Source organism: Pelophylax lessonae (assembly GCF_965119305.1).
Source record: "Pelophylax lessonae genome assembly, chromosome: 3".
Taxonomy (NCBI): domain Eukaryota; kingdom Metazoa; phylum Chordata; class Amphibia; order Anura; family Ranidae; genus Pelophylax; species Pelophylax lessonae.
The window spans coordinates 279,551,175-279,577,396 of record NC_138770.1 but is presented as its reverse complement, the minus strand read 5'-3'; the positions used below and the strand labels follow the sequence as shown (position 1 = coordinate 279,577,396).

Sequence of the window (26,222 nt, the reverse complement as noted above, 5' to 3'; positions counted from 1 at the left end):
TAACCACAACCTCCTTAAAATAAGCGACTCCGGCCCTAGGCCTCGCAATATGGATAGGTGAAATGTTGATGCTGACAAAGATACCATAACGCTTTTCCAGCCCCTTGTGTCCTAGTCCACTCATTTTTGTGAATTCCTGATACCAGTCAGCAGCTGTCTTGCCAGCATCTGCAGACTGAAAATGCATCATCCTTTACTAGAAGTGACACTTTTGGCCAAAAGACTACACTGGAAGCGATGTTCCAGATGAATGGAAAGAACTGGAAGTGACCAACTGGCGGATGTGCTTCACTGGAAATGATTCTGACTGCTCATAGTGCCACACAGGGATGGGGATGCCCCCATCTAAACCTGATCCCCAGCGTTCTCTAACTCAGTCACATTGGGGCAGGACAGGAGATGGCCATAGTAGCAGGTGAGCAAAACGTGGGACACATGTACCATCTACCCCACGTGAGCAATTCCATTATCAGGAAATAGCACCAGGAGGATTAAGGTATTGCAATGAAAGGGAAATGCTTCTAGAACAAAAATGCAGCTGAGGGATTGGTTGCAGCATTTTCGGTGGGAGGAAAACATCTGGGCAAAAAAGGAAGATAGATCAATGATCCAACTTCCCTTGTCTAATCTGTCCGAGGGATGTAATTGAGTAGCTGGCACAGGAAGCCCCTACAACTAGCACAACAGCAAAACAAAAAACAAAATCAGTGACGCTCTCCTGTTTGCCGGAGGAAACACAAAGAACTGAGGCATGCGAGTAGACTGAACTTTATTTTTTATTTATAATAGTGGATGACGTTATGTGGTGGAGCCTTTTCTCTCAAAGCTATTCAGGAAAATGACTTAAAGAAAAAAAAAACCCTGAGAAAGTCATCTGATCTATAAAAACACCTCGGTATGTAGAGAGAGATGTACATGCTAAACCTGGCACATCTCTCTTTCTTACAAATACTGCTGGATGAAAGCACAAAAATAAACATTTATTTAGCTTAAAAAAAGGCCAAAACCACCGCAATATTTATAATTTCTCTGATTATGGAGATACTCCATGAGTGTGCTTCACTTGCTGTATGGTTATCCTAAAAGGGCACTGAGTAAATGCTCTCCATTTTGATTTTGCAGATTATATTTTTTCCATGGTTTATTTTCCAACCCCATACTCGTCTGGCACCACACTGGGGCTGGTCAATATGTTATCAATACATGAAAGTAGTGCATAAAAGACAACCAATACTCACAGTGCACCGCGTGCTACTAAAGCTTCAACGTTTTTAGCATCAATCTCCAAAGCTTTGTTATATTCGTTCATAGCATCCACATGCCGACCCCACTTAAAGTAATCAACACCTTGTTTCACACTATGAAAAATAATCAAATAAAATCAAATTAAAAAACATCCTGCTGCCTTTTGTGGTGCTTTTAAATAACGTGTAAAAAACATTCTTACCACTTTAATGCCCAAGTTGATGATTGTTTTTTCCTTAAGGATGGAGCATAATCTTGATCACAGAAATTTGCTCTGTGCATAGAAAAAAAAATAAAAATAAAAAAAACATGCATTCATTTCAACAAAGCAACTCAACTCAAAAACTGAATATATACAGTATATAGCCACTGGTGGGAACAGTCATGCCTGTGTCAAACATGCAGCATGGCAATACCTTAGAATACAAAAAAGGGAGTGAAATTTAATAGTTCCATACCTGCAATGCTCTCCCCATTGCAGTACAGCAGCATATTGAAATGTCCTCATTTGGTGTGTCTTTGGCCTAAGCTAGCCCACAGAACGAACTAAAAATGCTGTTCTAGAGTCCAATTACATTGTGTACAAATTCTTGTATTCCCCAAATTAAATAAGTCAGCATATCAGTAATTTGAGATAAACTGAGCCAGTGATTTCCCAATGAAGGTCAAAGAAACAGGTTTCCTTAACCGCTCTCTCTACACCTATTGCTACATATACTCGCCTTTACTTCTGCTCTAGTTATCTGGCGGAGTGAAAACAAAACTTTGCAAACTCCAAGTCACTTCACCAGAAATTACAAGGCAAGGGCCCTTTACCCTTCCCTGTAACATTGTAGAAGGGGAGAGAGTCACATGCTGCCCAAACCTACAAGTCTATCAGTGGTAGGGGTGAAAAGGGAAGATGCATTTACACAAGGGGCATTTAACTCCTGAATGAGCAATGCACAGGTTCACCCATCATGCCCCAGATTATACTATATCATGCTGTTTTGTTGCACAACAAAAGCATTCTATGCCTGGTAAAATGTGACCAGCTCAACACTGAAATAGAAAAGCCCTGACAGCTAATGTGGCATTTACAGCAGAGTTCATTACTGAATCGTTTTCAAGCGCAACACAGTTACTATAAAATGACGTATTATTGCAATCTTTTCTCATAAACCATATTGTAAGTGTAACATGTAGAACACTTTTGTAAACTATACACATTACACTTCCATTACTTTATCTTTTGTAAACCTGTCATTTACTTTAACAATATTACCTTTGAAGGCCTCGTATTAAGGACGGTGGGTTAGACTCAACAATTCCAAGAGAATTCAGAAGAAATTCAACAGTGGATGGATTTGTGAATGCTATGGATTGCCTTAACACCTTTTCATAATTGTCATTGCTGCGTGACTGAGCAGCACTTTGCCTTTAAAAGAAACAAATGGAAAGTCAAACATACTGTCCATTTTGAGAAAGATAATGCATGAAAAAAAATATAAAATTATATATTTTTTATTTATTTATTATATATGCGCGCACACACACGAAAAAAAAAAACACATCAACTTGCACACACCACCCTCTTCCCCCCCAAACCTTGTCCCCATGTCTAGGAAACAATATGAGAAGAATAAAGTCTCTTCCTCATTACCCCTCTAGTCCTAAATGACCATTACTCCATATTCAGCCCTCCTCATTTTCATTTTAACCACTTGCTGACCAGGCCTTTTTCTGCCACTCTCTTTTACAAGTAACAATCAGGAATGGCGCCAAAACTGATACTTCAAAATCTCCGTAGACAACGCTTTAAACAGGTTTCAACAGGTTACCAGTTTACAGATACAGAGGAAGTCTAGTGCTAGAATTATTGCGCTCGCTCTGACATTTGCAGCAATACCTCACATGTGGTGTAAACACAGTTTACATATGTGATCGTGACCTATGTATGCATTTACTACTGCCTGCGAGCAAGGGGAGATGGGGGGAGTTTTAAAAAATCTATTACTTTGTGTTTTTACACTGTTCTTTTAATTTTTTTATATATATAACTTTTTGCCATCACAAGAAATGTAAACATTCCTTGCTAAACACCAATACGGCATGACAAGTCCTCTTTATGGAGAGACTTGGGGTCTAGAAGACCCCAAATCTCTCCTCTACCTTTAAGCAAAAGATCAAAAAAAAAAAAACCACATTGTTTACATGGGGCCAGCACCTGAAGTGACGTTGCTCCAGCCCTCCTAGGGCATTGATGGCCAATCTTGGCACCCCAGATGTTTTTGAACTACATTTCCCATGATGCTCATGCACTCTGCGCTGTAGCTGAGCATCATGGGAAATTAGTTCAAAAACATCTAGGGTGCCAAGGTTCGCCATCACTGTCCTAGGCGATAGAGATGAGCGAAGGCCATCTTTCCTTTGCTCATCTCTGTGCCCATCTAATGACGTATTTTCTCAGTTAGGCAGTCAACAAGAATATTTCAACCCATTACAATCTATTATCAGATTTCTAGTATACCTGATTACACCTTAGAAAAATGGAAATTTCATTGGTTCATATCATACTACTTACAGTGCATTCGGAAAGTATTCACAGTGCTTCACTTTTTCCACATTTTGTTATGTTACAGTCTTATTCCAAAATTGATTAAATTCATTATTTTCCTCAAAATTCTACAAACAATAATGGCATTATAACATAATAACAAGAAAGAAGTCTATATGAAAGCTTTGCAAATGTATTAAAAATAAAAAAAAAAAAAAATGAAAAAAACAAGCATTCACAGCTTTTGCACCAATTACAGCCTCAAGTCTTCCCGAGTATGATGCTACAAGCTTGGCACACCTATTTTTGGGCAATTTATCCCATTCTCCTTTGCAGGACCCCTCAAGCTCCATCAGGTTGGATGGGGAGCGTCGCTCTAGAGATGTTCAATCGGGTTCAAGTCTGGGCTCTGGCTGTGCCACTCAAGGACAATCACAGAGTTGTCCTGTAGCCACTCCTTTTGTTATCTTGGCTGTGTGCTTAGGGTCGTTGTCCTGTTGGAAGATGAACCTTCTCCCCAATCTAAAGCCCAGAGCGCTCTGGAGCAGGTTTTCATCAAGGATGTCTCTGTACATTGCCGCTTTCAACTTTCTCTCACTCCTGACTAGTCTCCCAGTTCTTGCCACTAAAAAACATCCCACAGCATGATGCTGCCTCCACCATGCTTCACTGTAGGGATGCATCAGCCAGGTGATGAGCGGTGCCTGGTTTCCTGCAGACATGACGCATGCCATTCAGGCCAAGGAGTTTATTCTTTGTTTCATCAGGCCAGAGAATTTGGTTTCTCATGGTCTGACAGTCCTTCACTTGCCTTTTGGCAAACTCCAGGTGGGCTGTCATGTGCCTTTTACTGAGTAATGGCTTCCGTCTGGCCACCCTACCCATACAGGCCTGAATGGTGGAGTGCTGCAGAGATGATTGTTTTCATCAAAGGTTCTCCTCTCTCCACAGAGAAATGTTGGCGCTTTGTCAGGGTGACCAGCAGTTCCTAGTAGCCTCCCCGACTAAGGCCCTTCTCCGATTGCTCAGTTTGGCCAGACGGCTGCTCTAGGACGAGTCCTGGAGGTTCTAAACTTTTCATTTACGGATGATGGGAGGACACTGCTCACTGGGACCCTCAATGCGGCAGAAATTTTTTATGTACCCTTCCCCAGATCTTTGCCTCAATACAATCCTACAGGTCTACAGACAATTCCTCAGACTTCATGGCTTGGTTTGTGTCCTGACATGTAGGTTGCAGCGCTTAAACATAAAAAAATTATGAACATAAAATGCAAAAAATAATATAATATATATATATATATATATATATATATATATATATATATATATATATATATATATATATGAGAGGTGTGTACTGTAAAATGTCTGAGCATATAGCTCCCACTATACCAACACACTAGCAGCGCTGTGAAGTCCACAAAATATGAACTAAAATCAATATCTATGTGCAGGAAGGAAACAAGAGTTCATGCATAAAGTCCCAATATTAGCCAGAGGATGAAGATCCAAAGACTGTAAATCCTCAAAGAGACTTGTCACCAAACCGCAGGTACAGGAGACCTCCACCTCACCACAGTGTGCACCCTTAAGGTTGGGAACTCACCAGATACATAAGGTAAATGCGCCAAAACAAATGGTACATTGGATCCCCCGTCCACCTCCAACAACAGGGTAATTCAACCGGAGGAGGACAAAATAGGTGACTGCCAGCCGATGGTCTCCTCAGCATAGTACTCGCAATACATGTAAATCAATGAAGTGACATAGCGTAATTCTGCATAACTCGCTTTATTTCCCCACACAAGAAAATCCCTCACACATTGCACTTACAAAAGTATGTACATATCAGCGTAGAATAAAAGAGAAAACCTGCGTCCTGTAGCCGTAGCCTGTCTAGATGGCCCGCTGCTCGGTACCCAGCCACGGGCCTCCAGGTCTGGCGTCAGCTTCCCACGTGACCACGCCCTGACGCGACTTCACAGGTCGCCCCAGCAAGTCGTGTCGCCCCTGTCTGAATGGGCTCTTAAGGCGCTGACTTCACTTTTATGTTTATTTTGTGTTCTGACATGCACTGTTAACTGTGGGACCTTAAATAGACAGGTGGGTGCATTTCCAAATCATGTCCAATGAACTGAATTTACCATAGTTGGACACTAATCAAGTTGTAGAAACATCTCAAGGATGACCAGTGGAAACGGGATGCCCCGGAGCTCAATTTTGTGTCATGGCAAAGGCCGTGAACCAGTGCTGGGACAAGGTCATATGGTGCCCAGGGCGAAGATGGCAAACTGCGCCCCCCCAGTTCAGCGTTCTTACAGAGTGCCGAAATATGCTGGGTATAGAAGTGGTTAACTGTCCCAGGAACCTCTTAAAATATCACAGATGGTCCCCAAAATACAAAAGTCTTGCTCGTAGTAGTCTAAAAATCTTTAAAAACTTTATTTAAAAAGGTATAAAATATTGCACTTATAGCAAGAAGAACATGTAATTTCATTAGGATCAAAACAAGCCAGCTGGCTAATCGCAGCTACCTGTCCTTCCGGGATTTGAGAAGTGAGGTGACGTCAGCTGACGGAGTGATGTGCTGATGTCACCCTGCTTCTCGAAGTCCGTGCAGTCTGGTAAGCGAGAACTTTATCTATGGTGAAGGTGACTGTCACAGGATCACTCAATTGAAGTTGGCAGATGGTGCGTTTGTTACCAAAGAACCTTTATTAGCGCATTGGGACTTTGTATTTATCACTGGTGTTTGACTCAATTTGTATTATGCAGCATGAGGGGGTTAATGTATTGTGCTGGTCACTGATACATTAATGACCAGTGGCAGTTAATTAACCCATTTGTGCTGCATTAGTGGCACCAGTGTCAGTGTTACTGATGTATCAGGGACAATACATTAACCCCCTCATGCTGCATGTTACAGAAATTAAATGAGAGAGAGACCGGGGGGGGGGGGGGGGGGAAGAGAAGGGAGAGACAGAGAAGGGAGAGACAGAGAAGGGAGAGACAGAGAAGGGAGAGACAGAGAAGGGAGAGACAGAGAAGGGAGAGACAGAGAAGGGAGAGACAGAGAAGGGGGAAGGGAGGGAGAGATAGATCCTTACATCAGAGTACTCACTGGGAAGCAGAAGGGAGGGAGTGGATGGATGGGATGGATCAGACTCCATCTTTCCTCTTCTGGTTCTTGGTGTTCAATCTTCCCGCCCACACATCATCTTCTCTGTGGCAGAAAACTGTCGGGGAGTGTGGGCGGGGCAAGCACAGGAGGGGAGGGCGGGAGAAGCAGCTCTGTCTCCTCTCCTGTTTGTGGGGGAGGGAGGGGGGGGGGAGAAGTGTCAGTGCAGCCGCTCTGACTGTGATCTGAAAGGAAAAGCTGGTCTGCTCTAAGGCTTGTGCCGAATGCAGGAGCGCACTCGGCACATCCTTGCAGGAGGTACAGCAATCACACACAGCTGTCCTTTTCAGAAGTACACTTCACTGCGCCCCCCTCCCTCCAATAAATTGTACCGCCCAGGGCACCCGCCCCCCCCTTGTACTGGCCCTGCTGTGAACACATATGTACATGTGATTTTTTTCATTTTTAATACATTTTCAAAGATTTCAAACTTCTTTATGTTGTCATTATGGGGTTTGTAAATTTTTGAGAAAAACAATTAAATTTAATCCATTTTGAAATAAGGCTGTAACATAACAAAATGTGAGAAAAGTGAAGCGCTGTGAATATTTTCAGGATGCATTGTATCTTTGGAATTGAAAATCATTTTGTCATCACTTATGATGCCCAACTGATATCTACAGTACATTGCTGATTTGGGGACAAAGTTTTCCGGTATGGTCTTACAACAAATATTTTATTGCACTATTCTATATAATTTAACAGGGAAAAAAAAACAGGTTAAGAGTTACTACTGCATATACGCAAACATCTTAATATAAAAAAAAAAAAATTATGTAATGGCAAGCCATTTACAAATAGAACAAAGCTATTTTAAATCTTGCTTATTTGAATATGATGCTACAAAACAAAAAGTGGCAACAAGTTTGCAAAATTTAGGAAAGGGGGAAGAAGAGACTAAATAGGAAAGCTTATTGTACTCAAGATTTTTTTCTTACTGCTATACATTCTTACAGTTTTCACTACTCAAAACTGAAGTACTGCCGGGATTACGTTTCGAAAGTGGCATACAATAAAAAAGGGGGGGTATTATAAATATTCTGTGGTCATAGCACTGGCCCCAAACCTACTAACAATGAAGGGTTTTAATCGTTGAATGTTTGAAAGAGCATGCCGGAAACCTATGACATCAGCATGGTAACATATTGGAAGAGCTCAGGAACTAGATAGACAGAATAGAAAATGTTCGAGTATCATGAAAAAGGCAAACCGTGGGTTCTCTCTGCAAATACAACTTTATGTACCACAGATTTCTACCAACAGCAAGGTGACAGCAGCTTTTTTTATTTAGTTGGTGAAAATAATTGCTCATTATATGCATACAGAGCAATATCTAGCTGCAAAAACTGGGAGTGCTAGACACGCTCACAAAAAGTCATCATTGTACAACAAGGCCTGTCTAGTGTGTCCAATCTTTCTGCCCCGCTACCAGGATTCCCCGTCACAGTACATGGCAATTCTGCTCTGATGAATCACACCTACATTGCCGAGTACAAAAGGAGGTCCAAGCAGCAGGTGCGGTAAAAAAAAAAAAAAAAAAAAAAAAAAAAAAAAAAAAAAAGAAAAAAAGGAGTCTGGCAGCGTTTATCAACAACATTGCTCAGCAGCAAATACAAAAAGATACAATGATGAAACATGGTTTCATGTTCTATCTTTCTGTTCATCTACAGATCAAAGATCAAAGGGATGAACTTCGATCTGCAGATGAAGTCAGTTAGAGCAAACTAACAAGTATTACATTAAAGGTTTCTTTGTTGAACCCCTTATTACCATTAGTTTACACTAATCAGCATTAACTCCTTATTCTCCTTTATTAAATTATAATTTTCCTGCCAATTTTATTAACTAAATATTTAAACTTTTCTGTTTTTTGTTTGCTTTGTTCATTATTATTTTCACACCTTTTACATACAATTTACAGGCAGGTCACTAAAAAAAAAAAAAAAAAAAACCTTTAAATTTGTAAATAACTTTGCAATGCTTTGTACCAAAATCATAATTTTAGTGTTTTAAACAGGACAAATTACAGAATAAAATGCACACTTTTTATGTGCAGTAACACTAATTAACAGTAACATTGCTCAAAAAAAAGAAAAAAGTGCCCTTTGTTTAGTTTTATTATTGTCTAAGGGTTGTGGGGGAAAAAATTATTGTTGCAGGACAATATTCGCAAAAAGAAAGCCTCGTTTGTCCTAAAAAAAAAAAAAAAAAAAAAAAAAAAAAAAAAAAATCATATGCATTACACGTTATCTTAAGGAATGCCAAAATTATAGCCTAACAAACAGGCTCAAAGCAGAAATTTAAAAATTGCTCTGGTCCATGAGGGGTGAAAAGGTGTGAGTGCCAAAGTGGATATAATGCAAATCTAGCTGCACTACTGATAGTGAATTTGCAAAGCTGTTGAACTTAAACTTTTCTGTCAGCCCGTCTTGTCTATATGAAATTGTTTTGTAATTCAAATTGCAAAGGGACTCTGGCTAGGGGGAATGCCAGACAATTAAATTTCTTGTTTTGGATCAGTGGTTCTCAACTCCTGTCCTCAGGAATCACTAACAGGCCAGGATTTTAAGTATTACCTTGGGGAGATGCAGACTAGAATACTGCAATCACTGAGCAGCATAGATATCACCTGTGATGTATTTCAGTTATCTTGCAAACCTGGCCTGTTAGTGGGCCCTGAGGACAGGAATTGAGAAAAATTGATTTTTGTAAAATCCTTTTCTCTTAAGCTCATTGATAGACGCAGTCCTCTTGATTAATATCAAATTGGGTTATACTGCCCTCTACAGGAGTAGGACACTAGGCAGAAGGAAAGACGTTCTGGCCACACCTTAGGGGCAGTCCCAGAGGGTATATCCTCTCTCTCCCTGCTACAGGATGTCAGTTATGTCACAAAGCAGTGTCAGAGAATTTAACCTAACCCAACTTAAAAGTAGAGGGCGGGTACTGTGTCTGTCAATGAGCTTAAGAGAAAAGGATTTTACGGTAAGATTTTACAAAAATCAATTTTTCTCTGTCGCTCATTGACAGACGCAGTCCTCTTGATTAATATCAAATTGGGACCTCCCAAAGCAGTGCCACAAATGAGGGGTGGGATAACAGAAATCAAAATCCAATCTAGAAGGCCCAACAGGTGTCAAACTAGAAGTTTTAAAGGCTCATCAGACAAAAGGATGAGACTCAACTGAAAATCCAACAGAAAAAAACCCTCGAGGTAGACCAACGGTCTCCTCAAATTGCGGCCTGCAAAACCTTGCAGCCAAGAGGCATCCGACGATGCCATCACATCAACTTTATAAAATTTTGTAAAGGTATGAACCGACGACCAGGTAGCCGCCTTGCAAACCTGGACCACTGACGCCTGATGGCGGAAGGCCCAGGAAGCACTGAGCGCCCGAGTGGAGTGCGCCTTAACAGGGAACGGAGGATTCCGACCCTTAATAGAATAAGCCTGTACCACCGTCTGACTGATCCATTTGGAGATAGTCGCGGCAGATGCAGGCAACCCCTTTTTGGGGCCATCCGTGATCACAAAAAGTGAATCCGTTTTACGAAACGAGTCCGTAGTTTTCAGGTATACCCCGATTGCCCGAACCACATCCAAGGAATGCAACGCACACTCCCGAGGATGACTGGGCTTAGGACACAGGGAAGGCAATACAATGTCCTCATTTAGATGAAACTCTGAAACCACTTTAGGAAGGATGGATTCAGACGAAGAACCACCTTATCCCTATGAACCACCAGATATGGGGAACGACAAGATAATGCGGCCAGTTCTGACACCCTGCGTGCAGAAGTAATGGCCACCAAGAAGGCCACCTTCTGGGATAACGTAAGCAAGGGAATCTCCCTGATATTTTCAAAGGGAGGTTTCCGAAGAACCGACAACACCAAATTAAGATCCCAGGGCGGTAAGGGCGCGCGCACTGGCGGAGCCAAGTGCCGCACCCCCTGGATGAAATTCCACACCAAGGAATGGGTAGCCAAAGGTTTCTGAAAGAAAATTGCTAACGCTGAAACCTGACCCTTGACAGCACTCAAGGCCAGCTTCTGCTCAACCCCCTGTTGCAGAAAAGCCAAGATTCGGGTCACCGAATAGGCACGTGGAGGAAATCCAAGGGTTTCACACCACGCAATATAAGACCTCCATGTGCGATGATAGACCTTTCTGGAAGTCGCTTTCCTTGCTTTAATTAAAGTAGGAATAACTGAAGTTGACAATCCTTTGTCCTTCAGCACCTGAGTCTCAATAGCCAGGCCGTTAAAGCCAGCGATTGTAAAGCAGGATGGAAGATCGGTCCCTGAGACCGCAGATCCTCCCTGAGAGGAAGTCTCCAAGGAGCGTCCGCGACCAGCCTGCCCAAGTCGGCGTACCCGGGTCGACAAGGCCAGTCCGGAGCTACCAGGATAACTGGAATTCCCTCCACCTCTATCCTGCGAAGAAGTTTCGGCAGCAACTTGAGAGGAGGGAAGACATACAGTAGCTGATACTGTCCCCACGGGGCGACCAGCGTGTGTGCTGCGTCCGCTCGAGGATCTCGGGAGCGGGCTACAAACCTCCGCACCTTCCTGTTGAGCCGAACTGCCAACAGATCCACCCCCGGGGTTCCCCAATGAAGGCACAGCTGGTGAAATACCTCTGGATGAAGATGCTATACCCCTTGATCCAGAATCTGACGGCTGAGATACTCTGCCTGCCAATTTTCCACCCCCGGAGTGAATATCGCAGAGAGAGCCGGAACAACCCGTTCCGCCCAATGAAGAATGCTGGCCACTTCTATGGCAGCCAGGGCACTCTTGGTGCCCCCTTGGTGATTGACATAAGCCACGGCCGTGTCCTTGTCCGACTGGATCCCAACCGGGCTGCCCTGAAGCTGCTCGATCCAGTAAATTAGACAAAGTCTGATCGCTCTCAGTTCCAATACATTTATCGGTAACCTGGATTCTATCGGAAGAAATTACTTCCCCTGGCTGAGCATCGGAGACCGAAGCCACCGGACCAGAGACTCCCTGGTCCGCTCGCTCAACCGGATCCGATTGTCCAGAGAATCGGGATTCCGATTCCATTTGAAAAAAAATCTCCTTTTGGAGAATTCGGGTATGAGACTGGGCATACGGTACTGCCTCTAAGAAGGCCACCATCAGTCCCAGGATCCCTATCCGAAGGGAAGACCAGTTGACTGACAGTAACATCCGAATCGTTCACTGAATCTTCCGGAGCTTCTCCGTAAGGAGACACACCCTTGCCAAGGATGTCTCCAAAGTTAGGCCCAGATCTGTTCAGATGGACTCCATCTTAAATTCTTGTACCCGGACAAAATGATTGAGTGCTCTTAAGTCCAGAATTGGACGCACCTTGCCCTCCTCTCTGGGTATTGTGAATAGGTTAGAATAGAACCCCTGAAAACGTTCTGCTCAGGGAACGGGAACTACCGCTCCCTGTTGCATCAAGTCCATTACTGCCCCCCGCAAAGCTCTTAAGCGATCCGGGGATAGTCGAATGTTGGAAGGGAAGAATCGCACCGGTAGAAGTGATCGAAACTCGATCTTGTATCCCGACCGTATGACCTCGCGAACCCCTTTGTCCGGGATTCTGGAAAGCCATGGATCCGGAAACCGGTGAAGACATCCCCCCACCCCAGAGATGGGTGGGGGCGCACCTTCAGGCTGTATTGGTCTTATCTTCAGGTTTGGCTGAGCCGGACTTTTGTTTACCCGACCAGCGCCCTTTGAAACCCCCTGAAGGGGCTTTGGATGGCTTCGCCTTATCGCCCGCCCCAGCGGAACGAACAAACTTTTTATGAGCGGAAAAGGAAGGTCCTCGTCTGTTACGAGGTCCTTTACCCTTAGCAGTCTGTGGCAAAAAAGTGCTCTTGCCCCCAGTGAGATCCTTTATAATCTCATCCAAGGTGGACCCAAACAGGCGATCCCCCTGAAAAGGAAGATTAGCCAAAGCTTTTTTGGAACCCTGATCCGCCGACCAGCACTTTAACCACAACACACGTCTGAGGACCACTGCTGAAACAGATGCACGCCCTAGCAAGGGAGTGGCGTCCAGGCAGCGTCACAGATGAACTGTAGCCCTTGTATAATCTGCTCTAGCAAATCTGATACTGCCGGGGGGATACTTCTCCCCTTTATGTCACGGCGTAACAATTTGGTCCATTCTGTCAATGTTTGTGAAACTAAACCAATGGCAACCACTGGCCTAACTGTTGACCCTATCAGGGAAAAAATGGAGCGGGATTCCGCTTCCACTTTTCGATCCACCGGATCCCTAAAGGATGGAGCGTCCTCCAACGGGATAACAGTGGCTTTATTTAGTCTGGAAATCGCTGAGTCCACCACTGGTGGTACCGTCCATTTTTTAAGGAGGGATTCCTCAAACGGATAGAGCCTAGCAATGAGTTTGGAAATAGCAGGGGTTCGTTTCGGACGATCCCATTCTTCTTTAATTAGATTACCAAAACATTTGGGCAAGGGAAAAACCTTCGCCATTTTGGTAGGCTTGCTGGTACCAAAGGGAATTTCAGTGTCAGCTACCTCTGCCGGTGTAACCTCAAGACTTAAGGTTTCCCGGACAGACATGACTAGTGCGTCCACCAACGCTTCCTCTTGCGCTATGGCGGAGGCAGAAACGTCCTCACTGTCTGAGGAGACTTGCCCCCCGTCCCTGACAGGCCACCTCCACCCGGGATACCAAAGACTCCAAAACTTCTGATAATGCATCAATCACAAGTGGGGCACTGGAGGGTCCTGCGGCCACCTCGAGGGGATCAGGTGGGGATACATGTGTGGCAGGGTCCATGATTCCCGAGACAGCAGCCCCAGCAGAGGGACCTGCAGCTGCAGTGACAAGCTCAGAATCCGTATCTGAAGTGTCAGATGAAATAGGGGTAGGCGGGGGTCATACAGTGACTTCCGATAGTCAGCTCCCAAACCAAGCCTTCTGGTTCTTATTCACTAAATCACCCTCAAGAGGGGGGGGATCTGTGACACCTGTTATAGGATCGAGGGGGGATCCAGGATCATGAGGGTCCGATCATCCCAGGGAGGGGCCCGCGTCCACCCACAAACCCGTCAGGGGGAACATTTTACTCACCATACCAGAACAGGCGGGCGCCAACTCCTGACAGAACCCCTCTCCACCGAGGTGGGGGGGGGCTGTAGACCAATACGGACGCCGTGACTCAGTTTCCAACTGGTCGTCGGTGTCCCGGCGAGACGTTTAACTCGCAGGGTCAGTCCCCGTCCAGTGGGACTATGTCGCGGCCGACCCAGCGCGGAGCTATGGCCTGCACGCGCTCGTAGGCTGACTGGGGTGACCACTGGATCTCAACATCCAGCCCGTCGCCCAGTTTCAGCATACTTGCTTGAAGATCTCACAGGAACAACTGGAGAAAAAAAAGCTGCCTAAAAAAAAAAAATTTCTAAAAAAAAATCTTGCCAGGACCAAAGATCCCAGCAAGGAACTTAGGTCCTTACTCCTGACTAGACAGAAAAAAACTAACATCCTGTAGCAGGGAGAGAGAGGATATACCCTCTGGGACTGCCCCTAAGGTGTGGCCAGAACGTTTTCCTTCTGCCTAGTGTCCTACTCCTGTAGAGGGCAGTATAACCCAATTTGATATTAATCAAGAGGACTGCGTCTGTCAATGAGCGACAGAGAAACACTGTTTTGGATAAAGTAATAAAGGGTTGAAACCTCGGTTGTGTTTTTTCTCTTCAAGTCCCTATTATGGAGACTTTTCTGTATGTTCTTGTGGTCACAGGTGCAAGAAATGAGGGAATCTCTTTTCAATGGAAAAAACGGCATAATTCTTTTTTGCCGGTTTTTACTTGCTGCGTCTATGCCCCAGCTGGTGAGATTCCCCTTAAGAGGTTTTTGCTGGATTAAAACCTTAGTTTATATAGCTCATTATCAAGTTTTTTTTCCAGGATAAATTATACAGGATTTATACAGTGCCAACAGTTTGCGCAGTGCTCTACAATGTATTAATTAATAACTGCATTAGGTTGTCCTTACTTGTAGTATTCAGGCATATCTTCAGAAGTTATAACTCCCATCTTGACATCAGACAGGTGAGTAGGCAGTGAAGACTTATGCAAAGACAACGTGATCTTTTCATGATAACGGTCAATGTCTTTTACAGCAGCTAAGAGGTAAAATACAGTAATGGTAAGATCAATAGCCATTTATACTGTAAATATAGTTGATTTTTTTAGACCAACATGTTAAATAATACATAGGTATACCATACTTGTTTATCGCCAATAACGCACCTTTTTATACAATGTATGTGTAACGATGAACTAAGTGATTTCAGTGATTTTTTTTTACACTTATCCGATTTAATAAAAAATAAAAAAACCTTGCACTCAAGAACAAGTGTTGACAAATGCATTATGGGTTATCTACAATAAGATTTTTTTTTTTTTTTTTAAGGCAGACTAGTGTGGTGTCCATGTCATGGATGTGCCATTGAAGTCTGTGATGTATGGCACAACACATTAACCACTTGACCTCCGGAAGATTTTCCCCCTCTTCCTGACCAGGCCATTTTTTACTTTCAATAATTTTTATTGAAAAAAAAAAAAAAATAATAATGTAATAAAATAGACAGAAGGTCAGGTGTTACAGCAGCCTGGTACAAGCTTACAGAAATAGCAAATAGAGAGTTAAAACATATCTTGAGTACTAGCATAATAAAATAATCCTTGAAAATGCTCAAACTATTTCCATCTAGGAGAGCTAAAGAGACAAAATACCCTGAAACTGACAAGTCCATTTTTTGCGATACGGCACTGTGTTAACTTGATTCGCAATTGCGCGGTCGTGCGATGCTGTACCCAAATAAAATGTATGTCTTTTTCCCCACAAAATAGAGCTTTCTTTTGGTGGTATTTGATAACCTCTGCAATTTGTATTTATTTTCGCTACAAACAAAAATAAAATATGACAAAAAAAGAAAAAATAATATTTACTTTCTGCTCCAAAAAAAGGGAACAAAAAAATCTAAATTACTTTATCAATTTAGGCTAATATGTATTCTGCTACATATTTTTGATAGAAAAAAAAAAACCCCAGTAAGCGTAAAATGACTGGTTTTCACAAAGGTTATATTGTCTACCAACTATGGGATATATTTTTATTTTTTATTTGTAATGGCGGCGATCAGCGACTTATAGGGGGACTGCGGTATTGCGGCAGGCAATCTAACTGACACTTTGTTTGGGGACCAGTGACATTACAGTGATCAGTGCTAAATATATGCACTGTCACTGTACTTACATTGGCTAGGAAGGGGTTAACCCGGTCGCTCAAAGGGTTAACTGTGTGCCCCGCTAGTGTTTTACTATACTGTGGGAGGTGCTTTTACCAGAGGAAGGCATAGATCAGTGTTGCTGCTCTGCAGGAACACAGGATCCATGCCTTCCTTACTGACAGAACGGCAATCTGCTTTGTTTACATAGGCAGAGCGCTGTTCTGCCTGTGTACAGAACGATCAGCGGGTGCCGGCGGACATCGGGTCTTCGGGACCTGCTAATCAGCTCCCGCTGTGTAGAATCACAGTGATCATGTGGAATGCGGCCGCCCTGTAGCAGTATAACGGCTATAGGGCGGTCGGAAAGTGGTTAAATTTGTGCACTTTGTGGAATTTGTTTTTTCCCTAACCACTTGGTATAATTACACTACAGGCTTTTACAGTACCACAAAATAAATCTATATAGTAAAACAGGTTATATTTAATATCCAAATGATTAAAAATTTAATATTAAAATAATTACACATAAAATAATGGTAACTAGGGGGGTTGGAGGGGGCGAAAGCACAAGTGAGGAGCATACGTGCAGTAGCCCGGGCGCCAAACAAGAATTCTTGTCACCATGGCGACCTGGATTTTGTCGAGCCCTATCCTAGTCATACAATATTTGCAGAAAATAAATTACCTCTGATTAGGTCTCCAATTTGATAATAAGATAAGGGATCTCCGTGACTACTCTGAGAAGGCACATCTCTTACAGGACACAATGCCTAGTAGAAAGAAAATTCAAAAAGTGCTCAATTTAATATAGCCTAAAATAAAATGTAAATGTATATTCAAAGTTTTACTTATATGCTTACACTTATTTCTAGTGTTTCTATATCTCTTAAAATGCCACTGCCCATTGAGATAAGGACCACAAAAAATCCAAAGTCACGAATGGAAGCAATCCTTCCAATTACAATATCCCCACGTTCGACATCACGAAAAAACAACTCCCTCTTCTGCCCACTGGGAACCTCCATGAAGTGTTCCAAAGATGGCATGACAGCATAGCAACCTGTAATAAAAGAGTCACAAGCTTTAAATCTTTTGAAAAACATTTTAACAGGGCATCAGTCATAATTCATAGCAAGGAAAAAATAACACATATAATGGAGAGGCTGCACACCCCAAATAGGAACTGGAGAAAGGAAGTACACAAGTACAAACCCCCAGGGTTTTTTCTAGCAGCAATAACTCTTATGTAGAATATATCAAACTGTAATTTTGTCTAAAAAGATTATTTTATTGATGGATAGGAAAAATGTAAAAAAAAAAAAAACACACATGATAAAAAATCCCCAGAAGGGGAAAATAGATTGTAACCAGAGCTCATAATCTATTTTGCCCTTCTGGGGATTTTTTTATCATGTGTGTTTTTTACATTTTTCCTATCCATCAATAAAATAATCTTTTTAGACAAAATTACAGTTTGATATATTCTACATAAGAGTTATTGCTGCTAAAAAAAAAACCCCTGGGGGTTTGTACTTGTGTACTTCCTTTCTCCAGTTCATAGTCATACTTGTCTCGAATTAAAGAAAATGCAAACCCAACAATTCACATTCCTGATAAGTGCCTGCTGCACCACGTAAAAGTCTCCTGTTCGCTTTGTATTGCTTCCTGTGTGTGAAACCCCTAGTGTTCCTGCCAGTCCCTCTGCTTTCCCATTAAAACTTGACCACACTAGACATGAGAGCACAGCATGGTCAGTTGTCTAGCTGTGCTGGGAACTCCACCTGCTCTCCTTCAATGATTAGTCTTGTTGTGACGCACCCTCCATTGTTTTGCTTGGTGTCTATTTAAGGTTCTTGAGGTAAAAGCCAAGGAAGCTTAGACCTCAGTAATGGATTAACGTGCTTTATTAAACAGGGAAAAACAATTGCACATAAATCTGCAGGACACACAATCGCATGCAAGGTTTAACAAAATATGCCTACAAGTGTACGAACTACTACTCCACTTATAGATGGACTCAAGAGGTAATGTTCTTCACTCAGAGTCCAACTCAAAACCTTTTCCTCCAAAGTCTCCAGAACAGGTCTTGCCTCTGTCTTCCAAAACAACTATGTCCTTTGTGTGACCACATACCTGTTCAAAGTCCACTCATCTCCCTAACTTCCTCTACATCATATCCTGTACTGCCTCTGCTGAGCTCATAAACCAGTCCGGCAGGCTCATTTGCATATGAATCTGCATATAATAGGGGAGCCTAGCTCCTTAAACAACACATGGCTATAAAATCAAACTCCATTTTAGTGCTATTTAAAATCACTACAAATAGCCATGGCAACACATCCATGCACAGCCATTCACTGGGAAACTCAGCGTCCTGCTGTTTCTCCTCCTCCAGCTCCTAAGCAGCTGAGAACAGAGGGAATGTGATAAATAAGAAAATAAAAGAAAAAAAAAGGTCATTTTTTTTTTTATCTATCTCTACACAACTGTTTTGCCTTTCATTTCCATTTTAAACTGAATGGGTTGTTTTACAAGGTAGTCGTTTAGTATCACTTCAAAGAATGATCAGAATCCCATTTTACATGTTCACCAAGACAATGCCATAACACGTTAATTCTCTGATGTTTACACAAGCTCCATACAGCTCCGAGTCTAGGAAATGGCTGTGACAGTCTCCAGTTCCTTTCAGGGCTTTCATGTAAGAGATATATCAGCACTCTTGATAGTAAGTTCTACGTGTTACTGTAATGTGTATCTACAATAGGGTATAAAACTCCACATTGCTCATACAGTGATTACTGGGGTCAGATTACTAAAATTATCTTGGGTATTATACAGATAGGCTACCAGGTGTTCAATTCTCATCAGCAAAGAAAGTTCCTGTACCCAGTCTTGTATGGTGGTGGACAGCAGAATAAGTGTACACATGGCTGAGACAAAATAAGTGGAGTAAAGTGCAAATTTACCTTTATTAAAATGTACTGTGTGACAAACAGTTAATGTCTCTCCCCTTGCGTGACAGCTAGACTTCTGTACATGAAAGCTGCAGCTCTCGCAGAGGTATAACCAAAGGAGAGTTCAAAACTAACCTTAGAAAGTACTGTTTTACCAAAAAAAGTAGTTGATGCTTTGAACAAACTTCCAGCAGAGGTTGCAAGTCAATCAACAGTAAGTGGATTTAAACATACATCTATACTCAGACAAAGACTAGTAGGCAAACGTTTTTTAGTTTTGAAGAGTGGAAAGGGATTAGAATGCTTGTCAGTTAGTATTGCTGTCTGTGCCCCTGTTTAGGAGATACACCCACTCTAATTGTCCTGTTTACCATTATCATTGAAAGTGAAAGTAAAAGTAAACGCTACATTTTGGGTTTTCCCCAGTAAAGTAATAGCGGGGAAATCTTCCTAAAGGGACACTAGTTCTGGCGACCTGGGGGGTCCCTGTTTGGCTATGAGACAGGAAGTTAAATCTCCCCAATGGAACACAGATGGCAAAAAAAAAAAAAAATATGACAGGTATTATAGCCCTCCCTTGCTCTATCCAAAATGAAAAAAAAAAAAAAAAAAAAAAAGGTTTTGCCTATAGTTCTACTTCAAAGGAGAAGTTCACCTTTCCCCCCACGTTACAGCCAACTTTAGGGTGCAACATGCAGCACGGGAGCATACATAACCCCAGGAATGCATTCTTGTCACAATCCTTGCGTGCACCTTCTGTTGCACTTTGTTTTTAAAACAGCGCTGCGGTGCATCCCTATGCTCCACAGAACCTTCTCATCGCTATCTGCCGTCAGCCCTATGCTAAGACTACATTTTCCATCTGCCACCTTGGCAGATCAGTCTTTAGAGCAGGGATCCTCAAACTACGTACGGCCCTCCAGCTGTTGCAGAACTACACATTTCATGAGGCATTGTAAAACTGGCATTCACAGACATGATGGAAATTGTAGCTCCTGAACAACTGGAGGACCGTAGTTTGAAGACCCCTTGCTCCTAGAGCATGAGCACCTTCTCCCCCCCCCTTTCCTCCAGGGAGCGATCACAGACTCAGTGCTCGCTCTTAGCTGTCTTCCTCCCTCACTCCCTCCCAACCCCAGCAAGGTGACAGCAACAAAATGAGAACAGACTGGAGAAATGTTTCTCCAGTCTGTCTCAATAAGAGCATGTTCTGGAAGAAATATATTTTCTTCCAAACTAAGTCAAGATACAGTAAAAGCATACACATTCATGTGAACCTCATAAAACGCACACATTCAATAAAAAAACAGATTTGCAAAAAAAATATACTGGGTATGTATACACACATATACATATAGACTGTATATGTATTGTTACTGCCACATAAAAAGGCCCAGAAATGTAAAAGGTGAGCTGGTTTATAGGAGTGTACCTGGGTGAGAACTGAAACAGGTAAACAAAATTTGCCTGGAATTTTATTTTAACTGCAGTATTTTTTTCAAAATGTAATTGCTAACATTTTAACTTTTCCGATTTGTGAGTGTTTAAAATGTTCATAATATAAAAACACAAAAAGTACCTTCTGATGGTTCATGGGATTCAGCATTTCCTTGTACAGTGGACTTCCAGGACTCCGAAAACAGAAGATCAGCTTTCCTTGCAATAAACTGTTGAATTTCAATATTCTCAAGATTTCTCTCCTTCCTAAATAAGAGTGACAAAAAATAAAAAAATTATACTTTGCAGGGCATTTTCTGCCTAATGCATTTTGCATCAGTCTCGCTGGGGTAAGGCCCCTTTCACACGGACTCCGTTTTGCTCAGCAGGGAACGATCCCCGCTGAGCAGGCAGATGACAGCTCTGTCTCCGCTTACTTTGCAGAGACAGAGCTGTCAGAGCCCCGCTCTCCTCTATGGGAGATCGAATGAAATTGGACTGCCTGTCTGTTTTCATCTTCTCTTATCCGATCCTCCAGATGGATGGAAAATAGGGTTTCCATCCGTCCGGATTTCTCTGATCGGATAGCAGCAGGCGTCAGCGGAGATGTTTCCACTGACATCCACTGCTCCATAGGAATGCATGGAGCCTACGATCAGGTCCGCCTGAAAAACTGACAGGCGGACCGAATTGGAAAGCCAGTGTGAAAGGGGCCTAAGTAAGATGGCGATTCCTTTGTTGTCAGTTTTTCAGGTGGACCCGATCAGATCACCCCTTGATGTGTGTCCGCTGACACCCACCGGGCCTACGATAACATCAGCTAAAAATAGACATATGGTGATACGTTCCTCATCCGTCCAGCGGATTGGATGACAATTGGATGGAAATGGGCATGCAGTCCATTTCCATCCGACAGCCCCATAGAGGAGAGCGGGTTTTGTCTGCTCTGCATAGCGGACCCGTCATCTCCATGCTCAGCAGAGAAATCCCCTCCCTCTGAGCAGGTGGATTCCGCTTGGACCTGAAATAGGGTCTGAGCACTTACAGCAGGAATCTTCAAACTACGGCCCTCCAGCAGTTGTGGAACTACACTTCCCAGGAGGGTCATAGTTTGAAGACCCCTGCCTTAACCTCCCTGGCGGTCTGATTATGTGCAGATTTCTGTACTAAAAGCGGTACATTGTTTTGCATGGAAATCTGTTTTACATTTTAAAACTCACCTTCCCCTGCGATCCCCCACCGTCCTCCCGCTGTGTGCTCGGCCGATGCCGGCACCTATCTTCTGGTTCCCTTCCCTGCGAGCGTTGCGACGCAGGGGGGGGGGGGGGGAAACCGGCGGCAATCCTGTGGTGAAATGGCATGATACAGTGTAATCCATTAGGATCCCAGCTTTGTATCCTGTCATTTAGTGTATTTACATTTTTGAATTTGCCGCCACTTCCACCCCCCCTGCGTCGCAACACTTGCAGGGAAGAGAACCGGAAGGCAAGGGCCGGCAATCGGCCATGCACAGAGCGGGAAGAGAGTGTGAGGATGGCGGGGGATCGCAGGGAAGGTGAGTAACGTTCTGGGGTAATCCCGAGTGTGGCTCGGGGGTACCGCTTTAGGTACTGAAACTTAACCCCGAGCCACACTCGGGAATACCGCTAAGGAGGTTAAAGTATAAATAAAATTTTTTTTTTTTGAGTGGAGAGGGATTACAACACCTGTCAGTTTTTATTGCAGCCTGTGCCCCCAATGGGGAGAATAACCCTATTTGTGCTCTTTATCATTATCATGGAAAGTGAAAGAAAATCCCAAATTTCAGGTTGTCACCAGAACAGGAATAGTAGGGAAATCTTCCAGTGCTGTCACTAGCACTGGTGTAACGTTAGAAAACCATACCCTCGTAACTTCCTGTTTACATACATCATTGAACAGCTGAGCAGTGCGCATGCCCACAGCTGCGGAAGGTAGGAAATTCCGACGGGGTAGTGTTATGTAACATTAGACCGCATCAGCTGTTGCCGCAGTAATATTAAAACAGCTCTGCTGCAACATAAAATAATCTCCGCTCCAACCCCTGTCAGTTCCCTGACCTCGGCTACAAAATGTAAAAGCGGCAGGTGTATGAAAACATAAATCACGGAGATCTCGGCTCCGTGATTTATATTTTCATAGACCCGCCGCCGCTTTTACATTTAGTAGCTGAGATCAGGGAAGTGACAGGGGTTGGAGCAGAGATTATTTTATGTTACAGCAGATGCGGTGTAACGTTTCAAAACTCTACCCGTGAAAATTCCCTACCCTCCGGAGCTCTGAGCATGCACACTGGTAAGCTACTCACAGCTGTTCAATGACGTAGGTGCACCGGAAGTGACGAGGGTAGGGAATTTTCACAGGTATGGTTTTTTCACGGAACACCGGTGTTCCGTGAGAATTCCCTACCCGTGAGAAAAACCTACCCTCGTCACTTCCGGTTGCACAGCACTGTGTGTAATGCGGCGTTTACATTAAAACAGCTGTGCTGCAATACGAGTGATCTCCACTCCTATCCCTGTCACTTCCCTCATCTCGGCAAGTAAATATAAAAGCGGCGGCGGGTGTATGAAAACATAAATCACGGAGCAGAGACCCGCTTTTATATTTACTAGCCAGGATCAGGGGAGTGACAGGAGCGGAGATGACTTATATTGCAGCACAGCTGTTTTAATGTAAGCGTGGGGTGGGTAGGTTTTTTTCACGGACACCGTGATAATTTCCTACTAGTGCGCATGCGCACTAGTCTGCTCCTCAGCTGTTCCATTAGGTATCCGGGGCTGTGAGCATGCGCACTGCTGCGCTGTTCCTGGCCGGAAGTGACGAGGGTAGGTTTTTCTCACGTTACACCGGCAACAACTAGGAATTCACTCACTTTGGAGGGATTTCCCATCACTTCCTGTTGGGGCTACGAGGCAGGAAGTGAAGGGAAATCTCCCAAACTGGACACCGCCCTCTGAAAATCAATGTGCAGCATATCACTTTTCAAGAGACATTGGACAGTAGGCTAGGAGGTGATACAATGCCTCCTCGCTGCCCATGTTAGCCCCTGTAAATGCTGTGACCACCTCATGCATTACACAAAGGTTGTGGCGCACCCCAGGCCATGGAATGGGTCGTGCTGGTTTGTTTTAGCAGCGGCTGCAAGGAAAGATCCGAGATGCAGCACACGTATGGCCCTGAGCAGCTGCACGGCCTAAATCTAGGTGGGTGCCCTTGCTCTATCCAAAAGGAAAAGCCAAGTGTTCCCTGTATTTGTACTGTAATGGAACACCTGTAGAGACACGTCTACACAGGAACTTAGCAGCAACAGGCTGCAGCGGTCCAATCTGCCTGAGACACACACAGGGCGGGCCGCAGTGTGGTCACATGACTAGCAGAGGTTCCCCCCTATTGGGCTGCACTGCTCCCCTCATTACCTGTACTGTGGCCACTTGGACAGGTCCCCCAGCAGCTGCTGGAAGCCGGCGTGTTCATGCTGCTCGCACTTTAGTAAGGACAGAAGAGCAGGGCCGTGGTAGTTCAGACATTGCCGGACCAGGTCTTTATCCATCACAGCCCACACTGGACACACACACCGGTCAGCACACGGCAACCACCGCCATCCCAGAAGAGGACGTCACGTGGCATCACCCTCACGTGACCAATACTAGGCGGAGACCAGCTTGGGTCATGTGATGGGGCGGGCGTTGTGCTGGGAGGACGAGTGCTGACTGCTACAGCTCTCGGGGTCTCCTCTTTACCTTGATACCGACTTAGCTGGAGTGTTTGAGAAAGGTTTAGAACAGGGATATGCAAACAGTGGCCGTCCAGCTGTTGCAGAACTAAAAGTCCCATGAGGTATAGCAAAGACTCTGACACCCAGAGGCATGATGGGATTTGTAGTTTTGTAACAGCTGGAAGGCCACAGTTTGCATATCCCTGGTTTAGAAGATTTGATGTGTGCATAGTAGAGGAAGGCAGCCTGAGCACTCCAGCTGTGCTGAGACTACATATCCCATCATGCCTCTGGGAGTCCTGCAATGCCTCACGGGACAGCTGGAGTGCTGATGTTATCCACCCCGGAGTACTCTCCTGGGACTAGGGCTGTGCATCTTCACTTATGCCCCATACACACGTGCAGATTATCTGCAGACTTTTGTCTGCAGACTTACCTTTTCTATGTAGTGCAAGGGCCTGCCGGATTGCATACAAATTGAAAGTGTTTAGGTTTGACCTCATATTATATGGTTTTGGTAAGTCTACAGACAAAAGTCTGCAGATAATCTGCACGTGTGTATGGGGCATTACCTCACGATTCGATGCGATTACGATTATTAGGGTCGCGATTCGATACGATTCGATTCCACGATGCATCACGATTACTGCCCAATGCCCATGCCCAGCCCACTGCCCAATGGTTTTCAAAACTTTATAAAAACAAACAAACAATCAAGCAGTCACAAATAAAAGAATCCTTTTTATTTTCATTTGCTTCAAAGGACACTTTCCTGGACCCTGTCATGGCCTGCAAGCCCTGCATACTTTAGTGCACTTGCACTGCAAACATATAGGAAGGTCTGAAAATGCAAACAGCATAGCAGAGACAGACAACAACACTAGTATTTTACTAGAAGTAACAGTAAAATTAGTAAAAAACTGTAGTAGTGCAGTTTACTGCTTCATAAAAGAAAATATTAATATAAGCCAGGCCTACCACCATTTAAAGTACAACTAAAGGCCAAACTTTTTGGATTTTGGATAAAGTTTTGCCTATAGTTGTACTTTAAGGCAAGCCAAGATAGAAGAAGCCAGCCAGCCAGCCAGCCAGCCAGCCAAGCTAATATTCTTGTGAAAATGGTCATCATAAATTCCCACAAAACATTATATATAAATCCTTTTATGTGAATATGCATTGCAATAAAGCTGACTGACACTGACAGAGACCCCCAGGCCCCCACTGACACTGACTGACCCCCCTGGCTGCCAGACTGCCACAGCAGAACAGTACCCCCGGGCCCCGACCGACCGTCCCCTGTCCCAGGCCCCCCCCCCATCACAGACATCCCCCAGAGATACAGACGAGAGACCCCCATGAATGATTACACAATTATTTGTTCGGACATACCTGCTGTGTGACTGTGTGGGTTGTTGTGCACTGCATTGCAGAGGAGGACAGGTGCTGTGCTGCTCTCTGGGCTCTGTGGCGGGCGGCTGGCGTCACTGGCAGTGGCGTGGCGGCTGGGCCTCCAGGGCCTGTCGGCTACGGTGAGGTGAGGTGAGGCTGGCGGCGCTGGCTGGCTGCGATGGGGACGCACTTGGGGCTCCTCGCTCCTGTGTGTGGACTCACTGGACTGGCGGCTTCTGGCTTGGATGGCTGGCTGGCTTCTAGGCTGCAGGTGGGACGCCGATACACGCGGGGGATGTCTTGCTGCGCCTCAGCCCGGGTCAAAGAGGCGGAAGGGGAGGGGCGGAGCCTTTTTATTAAGCTCCCGCCACTAACCCACCAATCAGCTGCCGATCCTGCGATCTTGTGATTTTTTTTTTTCCCTTGCGCGATAGGGCGTGGCCGCGGCTGATGACGTCATTTCGTATAATCGATT

At 44.1% G+C, this 26,222-nt stretch overlaps 1 protein-coding gene across 1 annotated transcript in view; it reads right to left on the bottom strand.

The window, feature by feature from the left end:
• Positions 1 to 24,272, bottom strand: part of TTC14 (tetratricopeptide repeat domain 14) — a 33,317-nt gene extending 9,045 nt beyond the window's left edge. Inside the window, exons 1-8 of the mRNA XM_082252560.1 lie at positions 24,060 to 24,272; positions 20,765 to 20,889; positions 17,092 to 17,291; positions 16,917 to 17,001; positions 14,992 to 15,121; positions 2,510 to 2,662; positions 1,448 to 1,519; positions 1,239 to 1,358 (exon numbers count right to left, since the gene is read on the bottom strand). Coding sequence (XP_082108686.1) covers positions 1,239 to 1,358; positions 1,448 to 1,519; positions 2,510 to 2,662; positions 14,992 to 15,121; positions 16,917 to 17,001; positions 17,092 to 17,291; positions 20,765 to 20,889; positions 24,060 to 24,193 — 1,019 coding nt within the window. The 5' untranslated portion in view covers positions 24,194 to 24,272. The remainder of the gene's footprint in view (positions 1 to 1,238; positions 1,359 to 1,447; positions 1,520 to 2,509; positions 2,663 to 14,991; positions 15,122 to 16,916; positions 17,002 to 17,091; positions 17,292 to 20,764; positions 20,890 to 24,059) is intronic.
• Between the last annotated feature and the right edge of the window lie 1,950 nt (positions 24,273 to 26,222).